The sequence below is a fragment of the Buceros rhinoceros genome, unplaced genomic scaffold (genome assembly GCF_000710305.1).
Source record: "Buceros rhinoceros silvestris isolate BGI_N320 unplaced genomic scaffold, ASM71030v1 scaffold12337, whole genome shotgun sequence".
Taxonomy (NCBI): domain Eukaryota; kingdom Metazoa; phylum Chordata; class Aves; order Bucerotiformes; family Bucerotidae; genus Buceros; species Buceros rhinoceros.
Window position 1 is genome coordinate 16,453 of NW_010422806.1, and position 12,225 is coordinate 28,677.

The 12,225-nt window shown below is 46.8% G+C and overlaps 1 protein-coding gene across 1 annotated transcript in view; it reads right to left on the minus strand.

Annotated features, from left to right (window-relative positions):
• DUS1L (dihydrouridine synthase 1-like (S. cerevisiae)) overlaps positions 1-10,431 on the minus strand; it is a gene marked incomplete at its 5' end in the record, with an annotated part of 11,493 nt that extends 1,062 nt beyond the window's left edge. Inside the window, 10 exons of the mRNA XM_010140187.1 lie at positions 2,845-2,882; positions 3,431-3,597; positions 4,319-4,407; positions 4,766-4,862; positions 5,474-5,618; positions 6,528-6,631; positions 6,781-6,863; positions 7,589-7,701; positions 9,325-9,375; positions 10,323-10,431. Of these exons, the coding sequence (XP_010138489.1) occupies positions 2,845-2,882; positions 3,431-3,597; positions 4,319-4,407; positions 4,766-4,862; positions 5,474-5,618; positions 6,528-6,631; positions 6,781-6,863; positions 7,589-7,701; positions 9,325-9,375; positions 10,323-10,431 (996 nt within the window). The remainder of the gene's footprint in view (positions 1-2,844; positions 2,883-3,430; positions 3,598-4,318; positions 4,408-4,765; positions 4,863-5,473; positions 5,619-6,527; positions 6,632-6,780; positions 6,864-7,588; positions 7,702-9,324; positions 9,376-10,322) is intronic.
• Positions 10,432-12,225: the final 1,794 nt, after the last annotated feature.

The window sequence follows — 12,225 nt, forward strand, 5'->3', positions numbered from 1 at the left end:
CTCCTCCCGCCAAAAGTTCCACATTAAACTTCTGGAACGTTGGTCACCTGTTGGGCAGCCCCAGTAAAACACCGCAAACAGGCACCTGCCCCCAGTGCTCTGGAAGCAGCATCCGGACAGCTGCTGCAGGTGAGCATGTTGATCTCTGCAGAAGTGGAGCCAGATGCCGATGCTTGCTGCCCTCTGTAGCTACGCCTAAACCAACGCTGACAACAACAATTCCTTCCTTCCTTGTAGCTTAAGATGCAGCTGAGTATATATTAAAATACAACGCATGACCCTTAGGGGACGGCAGCAGCGGACACAGCCTGGGTGTCCGTGGTGCTTTGGCTGAGACGCACTTAGTGATGGTGTAGGAAAGTGCGGTTTGGTTTGTTGTGTCTCCCTTCACTCCCAGTGAAAAAATTCCTTCATGTTTAAGAAGGTCTTGGCTGATTTTTTTTCCTGTTGTTGTCATGTCCCACCCCCCCGCCATTCCATCACACAGCTCAGAAACACATGATCTAGGAAAAATAAACTGTACAGACACATGACTCCAGGGGCTGCCTACAACATTCCAATGATGCAAGGGAAAAACCAGAACTGAGCCCAAGCCCAGCTTCAGCCAGCTGTGGTGGACACGCACCAAGCTGTGGTGGACACACCCCACACCAAGCTGTGGTGGACATGCACCAAGCTGTGGTGCCCAGGCTATCTATGGAACGGGATGGCTTTGACCGCAGGCCGGATGAATGATCAGTATTTTTCCCAATAACGCACGCAGCATGAAAAAAACACGTTCTGTAGCTGCAGGGCTAAATGGAGCCGCAGCTGCCTGCTACTTCTAAGATGCTAAAACAGTTCCCAAAGAGAGCAACAGCACATGCATGTCCCTGTGTCCCCTCCATTAGCTGCACTGCTCCTTTTTCACTGGAACACGTTACTCGTGTCTTACGCCCCGTTGTACTGTTGCAGCACCCAGTGCAGCGATACACACTGGGCTCCCACAGCTCAGCACCAGCTCCCTGCCGAGGGAACAGCTACACTCCCCCAGGGAAAACAAACCCTCAGCTTCTCAAACGGATGTGAAACTTCAGCTGTCAGACTTCAGCTACACACAGCTGGAACCAGCTGGCTTGTTGACCGCTGCTAGCAGTGACAGTCGGTGTTAACCTGCTAGCAAACACAGCGCCAAGAAGGGCCTGGTGCTGATTCCTGGCCCGCTGACAGGCACAGAGCCAAACCCCACAAAAGCCAGAGCTGCTGCTGCCCGACACTCACCACCGGCCGTACTGTGACCACAGTCACAGGCTCTGTATTACTCCACCAGTAACTTTTCACAAGGGCGTGCAGTGGTGAGCCAAGGGTTAATGGCTTTAGACGGGGAGAAGGTGGGTTTAGATTAGATGAGGCACAGGAACAGGCTGTGGGTGCCCCGTGCCTGGGAATGTCGAAGGCCAGGTTAGATGGGGCTTTGACCCGCCCCGGTCCCAGGGAAGGTGTCCCAGCCCATGGCAGGGGAGTGGTGGAACTAGCTGATCCTCAAGGTCCCTTCCAACACAAACCATTCTGTGACTCTGAATAACCACACCAGTTACTAACTTCTCAGCCCTTGCAGAATACCCCTAGTAAAAGGGAGTTATTTTTAATTTAAGAGTAGTGTATATATGTGTAATTACTGGAATTTTGGAGATTTGTTTCCAAGAGATCTTGGGAAGTTCACCTAACTCAGCTGTCTTAGCAATAAACGTTCTCAGCAGCAGTAAGGCTGCACTTCTTTGAAAAGGAAGGCAAATGATCTCAATCTGTGTTAGTGATTTTTGAGATCCGTTACAGTCAAAGTAAAAGTATCCACTTGGCTGTAAACTACAGCCAAGAGACTTCTGCCTAAGTCTGCACTTCTTTTTCCCCCTCCTCCGTATCAGCAGGACTTGGCATGCTGGCATGGACCTACCTCAGAACTCAGCATCATGGAACAGAGCCATAAAGCCTTTGGGGTTGGAAGGAGCCTTTACAGGTCACCTAGCCCAACCCCCTCTGCAGTGACAGGGATCTTCACCTACAGCAGGTTGTTCAGAGCCCCGTCCAACCTGACCTGGAATGTTTCCGGGGATGGGGCATCTCCCTGCGCACCTGTTCCAGTGTCCCACCACCATCACCGTGAAGAGTTTCTCCCCTATATCTAGTTTGGATCTCCTGCTTTTAGTTTAAAACCATCAACCCTTGTGCTGTCACAACAGGCCCTGCTAAGAAGTCTGTCCCATCTTTCTTATAACCCTTTAAGTACTGACAGGCTGCAATAAGATCTCTCCGGAGCCTTCTCTTCTCCAGGCTGAACAACTCCAACTGTCTCAGCCTGTCCTCACAGCAGAGGGGTTCCAGCCCTAGGATCATGTTTGTGGCCTCCTCTAGAGCTGCTCCTACAGGTCTGTGTCTCTCCCATGATGAGGACCCCAGAGCTGGCCCCAGCACTGCAGGGGGGACTCACCAGAGCAGAGGGGAAGGATCCATGGCATGAGCCCAGCACACGGCTGGCTACTGTGGGACCTTGTACTTGGCCTTGTTGAACCTCAGGAGGTTCACAGAGGTCCACCTTTCCAGCTCGTCCAGGTCCCTCTGTACGGATCTTACCCCTCAGGCAAGTCAACTGCACCACTTGGCCTGGCGTCATCTGTAAACTTGCTGAGGGTGCCCTCAATCCCACTGTCACTGATGAAGGCATTAAACAGCACTGGTCCCAGTACAGACCCTTGAGGGACATCGCTTGTCACCGATCTCCATTGGGACACTGAGCCATCGACCACTACATGGTCATTTAATTGCCAGTTAATGGAAATGCTTTAATGGACATCGGCACTGACTTACCTTCGGGTTCCCACACTGGTCACATTTTGCATATTTGGCTGGAAAAGAGAAAGACCTGATTTCAGCAGTGGTATTTTTATGTGGAAGAAGTAAATAATAAAAAAAAAAAATCAGGATCAGACAAAGCTTTGCACTTCTGTAGCCAGAGAGAGTCTCTTTTTGAAGTAAAACCCCCCGTACCTCAAAGTGAGAACAGGGCAAAGGTAAAGATACTTGACTTTTTAAGTGCCTCTAAGCTAAATCCAAACACAGAAAATTTGAATCCTCAAATCAAATGTAAAGGAGGAGGACATCTGCTTGAAATGCACGTGAATTTTCAATTTCAAATCCTCGCGACAGCTACAATTCAGTTTGTAAAGCATTTTTATCTTAAGAAGATGCCTACAGAGGATCAGTGACCTGCTTCTTTGACCCCTGCTCCCTTTACTAGTGAACGTGATTTGAATCGCGTTGCCTACTACCGCAATTCCCTGATAATTCTAAAGGTTTTTACAACTACATAAACAAGGACAGTTATCAATGGCAATTTGTGTCAAACGTGGTATCAGTAACTTTTCATGCATTTATGCCAATAAACGGAACTTACGTTTTAAAGAGGGATCAAAGCTTTTATTTGGATTTCTTAACTTCTTTTTTTGTTTATTCTTTGACAGAAGCTCAGAATTTCCATCTTCCTCCTCTTCCAGAGCACGCTTCCCTCGCACTCCTTTTTCAGTACCGCTAGCTCCGTTCTCTTTGCACCTCTCCTTCGGCCTGAAACAGTGAACATCGTCATCAGTGGGCTGAAGGGAAGAAGGAGGTGTTCCCTGGCCCCCGTTCCGGTTCACATTCACAGAGTCTGGGTGAACGGTAAGCCTCGCCATCACGGCTCAATCACAACAAGCGTCATTGACCTTAGAAATGGAACAGAAAAAACTCGTTTGTCAACACTGCCCGTTAATGACCCACACACTGTCAGATACATTACAGTCGATTAAAGCTGGCCAGTTAAATTAGTCAGGCACCTGTTACTCCCCGGTTTACTTAAGTATGAAACTTGACACACTCATTCTCTTCTTCACCCCAGTTTTCACGACAGAAAGGGAATAAGCTCTCTGGAAAGCTTGTCCATGCAGAACAAGGATACAGTGTAGTTCCCATCCTTGCTACCCTGGCAGCTACAAGCGATGTTGTATTACAGGTAACAGTGAAGTACTGTCAGGTAGCATCTCTTTCTGAGTGCACTAGAATTCACGGTTTTTACTTTCCAGAGAGAGAAATCCGAGGATCTAAAGAAAAAGATGCATAAAATGAGGAACATCCCCATGGACTAAGCAAAAACCAGGAAAAAAACAAACCAAACCAAAAATAATCCAAAGTCTTCCCTTATTTTCAAACGAACGCATGAACGAATGTCTAGAGGAGAACTGGAGGGCTCAGTACCGATAGCACAGGCAGAAGAGGCCCACGGGTCCCGGTAGAACAGATAACTCACCCTGGCCTGACGTACGGCTGACAGATCCAGTGGAAAAAAGGCAACCCTTCTTTCGGCTTTTCTCCTTCTTTCTGATTAGCTATTTCTTCCTGCAGCGTAGAGTTACAGTCAGTTTTCTTGGAGTTCTCAGGAAATGCTCTAAATAATACTACAGACTCCAGAGAATCACAAATTGGAACTTAAACGAAAGGTCACTGACAGTTAAATACAGGCAAAAACCCTCCACTAAGATGAACTGAGGCAGATTTGTAACTCCTCAATCAACTTGATCCCATGTAAAACTGCTCAGGCGTAGGGGGCTGCTGCTGTAGTTAACTATCGATATCAGGGTTGGCAAGCCACCAAGTTCCAGAGATGGAACTAACAGACACCAACTGCATGACAGACATGGCAAGCTCCCACCAAGCGCGGACAGTGTTGTTCTGGGATTAAAAACCATCTTGGTACCTGGCATCGTAGTTTCAGCTCCCTGTTGACATCTACGATGCCCTCTAGAGTCTTCACTTTTGCTAATTCTTCACGCAGCTGCTGGTAAACTTGAAGCCTGAGGCAAATCCCAAACATCAAGTCATATTTATTCATCACTGTGAGACTGAGGAGATCAACTAAAAATGTCTTTATAAAAGCTTTTTATAGATTTTTTTCTTGCTGCACTTGCCTTTAGTAGAAGCATATCTTCTTTCTTGTAAGACCCGAGAAAAGCACACACACCAAGTAAGTGCTCGGCACACAACCAAGGCACTTTGAGATAAGCTAATGTCAACACAGAGTGCATCAGCTGCTCCTCACTGACTGCCCGTGCCCACGCTCTCACTCCACAGTGAACGCTGGGCAGCTTGCCCCACAGTGAACCAGACATTAGTTAACTCCTAAACGTGCCATAAGGTTCACGTGGGCAATTCCCACACGGCAGCTGCTGAGCTGCGAGCTCACACCCTAGCTTATCTCGTGGTGACCTGTCCGTTCCCCGTGCCCTGTTTCCCAGATATGCAGGGAAGGGTAAAGACCTCAGCCCTCATTCTCTCCAGGCAGGTCCAGGAAAGGAGACCTCGCAGCATACTAATTCTAGCTGAACAAATTCTTGTCCAGAAAAGCCTGACGCTTGCTAAGCAGAATGAGCCCTCAAAACATTAAGAGTTCTCTGGAGATACTCACGTGTGATGCCAGAGCTTGAAGAGATGAGCCCTAACGTAAGACAATGGACAAGGGTACTTCTGCACTATCTCCAGATACTCCTCAGCCATCTCCCACACCAATGGGTTTCGGCCCTCAAACAAAGCTGGGTTATGAAGATTACCTTCTAGGGAATGAGAAGAAATACTCAAACTTTCATTTCAGGATTGAAACAGAAAACAAAACTAGGCTCTGGCGCTTGATCAGCTCCAGACACAGACACATCACCCATGTACTCAACACAGAGGAACGCGGCGCTCGTAAAAATCTAGCCTGACCTCAGGAGACTGTATTTCACTACACAGTTCTTAAACGAGCCAAATAGCTAATATCTAATTAAAGTACATTTCCCAGAAAGGCATCCAATCTTGGCACGAAGACAGTAGAAAATTGAAGAAGTAGAGAAACCACTGCTTGTCTTGCCCAGTGGTTAAATACTTGGACAATGGGTGTTTCACCTTATGTCGGTGTTCACATTTGTCTGGTCTAAGTTTACAGATTCTGCTTCCCCCCGTGTTTTTCTCTACTAGCTTCACGAGTCTTCTGTTAACCGATATTTTCTAAAAATAAGATTCCATAACCCCCCCGAAAATACGTTTCATTGCTTTGACTGTGTGAGTGATGGGAAGCTTTTTCTGCTGTCTATCCTTGCTCTTCTTGTAGGAAGTTACGCCAATTCTCTCTTGTCCCATCCCGATACGAACCACCTCCGGGAATACTAATGGATGCATTTACTGCATCAAGAGCCATTAAAAAAACATTCCTCCAATTAACAGACATCATGATTAGGTTATTAGATTTGAGCTGTCCACTCAACGGTACTACATGTCCAACACGACAATTCTTACAAATCTTAAGGAACTCCTGGTAAGAGCCAGCCAGTGTAAGAGGAGAGAGAATGGCCACTCAGCGGTCAGTCAAAGCTGCTCACCAAGCCAGTCAGACCAAGCTTTTAATGCATGCACATGGGGCTGCTATGAGAGTAACAAACCGTTCACCTCCTCATCTAGTTGGAGTAGAAGTTAATTCTCTTTACCTGCACTCATGACACCATGCACTCCCGTCTTGCGGATACATTCTTCCACATCGCTGAGACACTGGATGTTTCCATTCGCAAACACAGGAATGCTCACGGCTTTTCTATACCAGTGAACAGAGCAGACGCACAAAACGGGGTATTAGAGTCAGCCCAGAAATTCTGCTCCTGTCGCACAAACTTGTCTGCTCTTCAGTGGCGCTGCACACTGTGTGTTTGCAGAAATCCACTAAGGCTGGTGCTGCTCACTGACCTGACAGCTTGGATGTGCTCCCACGACGCCACGCCGGCAAGCGGCCCCTTCTGTTCTTTAGTACGGCCGTGCACAGTCAGCAGCTGGAACACAACGGTACATTTACTTCTCACGTGTATGAACCCCTGAACAAATCCACTGACAAAAAAATTCCTTTCACCTCATATGCTTCACAGATGCCACTGAATTCCCACTGCCATTTCAGCAGGGACTCTGGCATCACAGAAACTGCTCAGCAGCGTATTTCCCACAGCAAGGTCCTGGGCTCCTTTCAGCTTGCTATTTCACGGCACGACAAGAATGTACCTACAGATTTCCTATTGCGTTGGCTTCCACTTTTGATTCACTTTGGAATTTGTGATATATTGATCTGGTTTCCTCCTCAGCAGAAGGCCTGAATACTCGCAGTACTGGCTCTAACTACAGACCGTCTCTTCCAGTTTAACTGAAGTTAAACCCAGAAGGCTGCCTGCTTCTTCACTAATGGTGGTTTTCTCTCTAGCCCTGTGGATACTGTGCATTCACACTGCCTCCTTCAGCAGCACGTTCGACTGAGATGCTCAACCACAGTGAAGAATGCACTGTGCAGAGATGACAACAGACACTCTGAAATCATGATGTCTTCTGTATCACACTACTGACCTGCTGCCTATGCCTGCAAATACAGACGACTCCTCTGCATCCCTTTTCTCTGCCCGTAAAGCAATGCAGCCTACTCATCTCCACAGTACACCAAGATCTGCTCATCAGATGCTTTACACAGAGACACGTGTCCAGAGCAACAGTACAGGAGCAGCTGCCTCCTTACCTGGCAGCCAGCTTTCTCCAGCATCTGTGCATACTTCACTGTCTTGGCAATTTCTGGGAAAACGCGGATTTTGCATGTGATGGGAACAGAGAGCTTCTCGTTAGCCAGTAAAACTGGGGAAGATTGAAAAGACAGGTAAGTGGGCTGCACAATGCTATGAAAAGTGCTTGCTCTCCTCAAGGTCTGATACTGGGTGTGGTATGAGAAAAGCCTGACAAGTTCATGCCATGCAGTTCTCACTGCTTGAACGAGGGCCAGTGCCCTCTGCAACCCTGACTGCACAGGTCAGTCAAGTCACAGTAAAATGCGAAGCACAGCAATCTGCATTCTAACAAGAAGGCATAAAATAGTCAGCATTTAACAGCCTTAACATTTCCACCGCATCAAACTTCCACTTTCAGGGACAACCCCCCTCAAATCTTAACCATTGATACGGGTTTACTATTGTCACAGGCCATTGCACTCCTCCTTCTCTGCCAACAACATTAACATGTGCTTGTCCACCTTTCCTACAAGAAATGCTCTGCTTCTTTCCAAATTATCACCCAAATAATCATGAGAAGTAGAGTCTTGATGGCAAGCAGAGGCTTATCAACAGAGGCAAGCTGTGGACCCAGTTAAGAAGTAAATGTAGATTATGGAGTCAGGGTGAACTCTGGAACAGCATGTTAAACTCCCATAGTCTTTACGCAGTGCACAGAATCAGAGAGCTACTAAAAAGGAGAGCTAACGAAGACTGCCTGCAGGAAAACACTGAGCAATGGCCTGCCTGAAATCCTCTTCTCTTCCAGAGCCTGGATGTATAATGTAGAAAGTCACCTGCTGTCTTCTAATCCAAATCCTAGAGCTCCAATGGCAGGTACTTCCTGCCACTCTTTCAAAGGAGCAAGCAAGGTGCAAGCAGAAAATAGTACTCCGTTTTAAAGAAGGCTGGGGGAGAAATAGGAAGAGGAAACTTCGCCCACCTTTTATACAACAGCTTAATACAGCAACTCTCTTACTGGCTTCTCTTCTCCCCTCGCAGCCGTTTCACTCCTAAGAGAAGTGCTGGCAGGGAAGCACTGGCTATCCTTCCGCGTTCTCAGCAGGGTCTTTGTGCCAAACCCTGGACTACAGGGTAAGCCTTGAACTTCACGATTCAGACACTTGCTCTGAAGCGGATTGAAGGCACATTCTCAGCTCTACACAATGACCAAAGCCTTGCTTTCTAAATCGGTTCCGAAAATACTTCTTAAAAAAAAGATACTGCTCACAACTGCTACCAACAGTCTGAAAACATCCCACACAAATTAGGAGAAGAGAGACAAACTTGCTATGGTGCGGACAGAATGAGTAAGCTGATTTGATCAGAAAAGGGCAACCATGGCTTCAAGCGGAAATGCAACTCCTGGCATCCAAAAACATCAAAGTGAAAAAATAAGGCACTGGGAGCTCTGCTGTTCTAGATTTGGAGAGCCACTAAGCCACCATTAGATTTGGACTTAATTGACACACTTTCCCCTAAAGTCTGTTTCAGGTACCGCAGTATTTTAGCAGATCTAGCATGAGTCTGTAGTGGGATACCACCAAGTATCTTGAAGGTATCACTGGAATACAGTAAGAAAGGGAAAAAACCCAAATACACCACCCCCTCAAAGAAACATGCTGCACCTCCCTTCCCCTCAAAGCCCTAAACCTCCTCTCAATGATGAGCTCGTCCCATTCCCTTTCAAAGTGAAGCCTTTCTAAGGACTTACTCATTCTCTGAAGAAGATCCCACTCCTCCTGCAGAAACGCTCCGTAGTGTCCTGTAACGAAACAGCACGCGACAGACTTGAACCCAAGAGTAAGATCCTGAAGCACACGCTTTCACAAGCGCTGCACACACAGACCAGACACTCATACACCTTCTGGCAGAAACAGAGTGGCTCTGTCCTGACCGAACTGGACGAGTTGGATCGTTCCGTTCCCCATGCCACCCTAGATCTATGGGGTAAACAATGAATCCCCACGCCCTGCTTCACTGCTGCTCCCTACGGCTGGAGTGTTGACGCTGGCACCTCAAAGAACAACTCTCAGGGGTTTATACCAATTATAGTGGTTAAAAATTAGGGAATATACCAATTAAGGGGTTAAAAATACCCTTTGGGATAAAACCTGACCAGACTGAGAGCTCTGTTCGCCCTGTACATGACTGATCATTTCCCATTAGTCCTTGAAAGACATTTTAGAAGGGGAATGGGCGGCTGCTGAACAAATCTTTCCTCGAGATCCTGATTCAGAATTCTCGAATACTGGTTCTGCTTTTGAAACGTAACTATCTTCACAATATCTTCAAGGGATTCAGCAGGTGTTACCCTCTCTAACACTCACATGAATAAACTCTGTGCAAGTATCAAGGAAATAAGAGATGCTAAGTGTCTGCACAGCAGATAATTTTAAAGGCAGTTTTGCAAAACCAGGCTGTTTGAGCAACCGAAATCAGAAAGAAAATCGAGCTCTTGCTAAAAACACTTTTTCTGAAGGTCATTCTAGACACAAGAGATGTGGGAATCAGTTATTATATATCTAATTTTTGCTTGAAGTACTACAAAGCATTACCTGTTAAAGAGGGTCTCGCTAAGTCTGACTACAGCAGCACTGAAGCCACTCCCCACTTCCAGGCTGAATTTGGTCCCTTCGATGTTTCACTGCCAACGTTCACATTTGAAACACGCCACTCCTCTGCTCACCTCGGGTTCAGATTTCCACTCACCTCTCTTTGCAATCATTTGGGGGCAACCCAAATTCAGGTCTATGGCATCGCAATAATCTTGAGCCAACAGTGCTGCTTGGACAAACACTTCAGGGTCATTGGCACAGAACTGAGAAAGACAAAGAAAACTGGAATAATCAGGCAATAGCTCTCTGCACATACTGACAATATGTTACGACGTAGTTATGAAGCAACTACCTGCCACAGAAAATAGGCATAATAAGCCCAGTTAATAATAGCAAACACCATCTCTCAAAAAAATCCCCCAACAAACAAAAAAACCCAACAAAACCTGTGACATTCGCCAGCTAAAGATCATCAACCTTCAAATGACAAAGGGAGGAAGATGAGCATTCAAGAGGCAAATAAACATCTGCAAAATATTTTTTACACAGTACTCGAGAATGAGGGAACAACTCTTAAAACCCCCTGAAGAACTAGCAGCTGCAGCATTGCAACACATAAAGGCGGTGCAGAAGAAAAGCATCACCTGCGGCGTCTCTGGGTGTCGAGACAATTCAAGCTTTGCAGATTCCACTGAATGAATTCACGTTAGCGTGGAGTTTCAGACAGACACACTGTTAGTCAAATGCTCAGTCTTAAACATAATCAATATTAGATTCAAAGCACAGTGCAAAAATCAATTTAAGAATAATTAGATTATTTTGAAGCTGCTTCGTTGAAGAGGACAGAGCCAGACTATTCCTTTATGCTTTTAAACAGATTTTCTATAATTCATTGCTAACAAAGAACAATGCCATCACGTTTTTAAATAATACAGATGCAAAATCAAACAGATGTGAGCAGAAGGTGTTACTTAAACCCTACAGCAGGATATAAATTATGACTGACATCAACTAAAACCAGACAAGGCATTTGCTTTCTCTGAGATGACTAAACAACGGAAAGCCCCCAACCAAGCCAGTTAGTGAGGCCATTTACACCGCAAACCAAGCCTGCAGAGCGGGCTGGGCGCAGACCTACCTCTGCCTAAGCTGTTCCCACGAGTCCTGACCCAAGCCTGCCCAGAAATACTGCGGAACTCAGGAAGGATTGTTGTACTGGGTCGATCCAAAGATTAATCTAGTTAGTTCTGTGCCTTCTGTCCAGCAGCAGGCAGTGGGAAGAAGGGTAACACAGCAAGCTCGCAGGAACCGACACTCTTCAGGCAGGTTCGCCCAGAACACAGAGCTTACGAGCTGAAGACCTGTGTTTGAAAGAGCTTTCTAAGGCCACTTAAATTCCTGCCACCTGTCTTTCTCTGTGGCAAAAGAAACTTCCTCCCACAGAAAAAGGAGAATATACAAATACCAAGGCAGACCAAAGGTCCTCCTCATCCTGCTCCGACATGGTCAGCTACAGAAGTCTAGGGAACAGCAAAAGCCGGGGAGCCGGGAAGCGGTGTCTGCTGCACCTCAGGACCCTCAGAGGAGGTTTCCTTCATTTGCTTTCTAAGTCCACGTAACCTTTCAGCATCCTGCATGCCCCTCGGTAATGGATTTTGCAATTTACAGCTGTCACTACTCTTACTTCACACTCTTTTCCCAGGCCATTTTCAGCCAGTCATACTCGCACAGACTTCTGCCATCAGTCGGGGGAGACACTTCTCTTTCAGGGGAGGGCTCCTCACCGATTCACCGGCTCCACATGAAAATCACGCTGTTCCTCTGGCCACGCTGACTGTCTCCCCCTGCATTACTCTCCACATCCCCAGACCCCTCTCCCTCTTTGGGACAGAGCGGAAGGGAGCACCCCAACCTCACACAGTACTCAAGAAGCAGAAGCAACACAAACTTAGAAGAGTGCCCTAACTTCCTTGCATCTTTTTTCTACAGATATGCGCTGAGAACTACTGAAAAAACTGTGAGCCTCCCTCGGTGGTACCAGATCTGGAACAACTCGA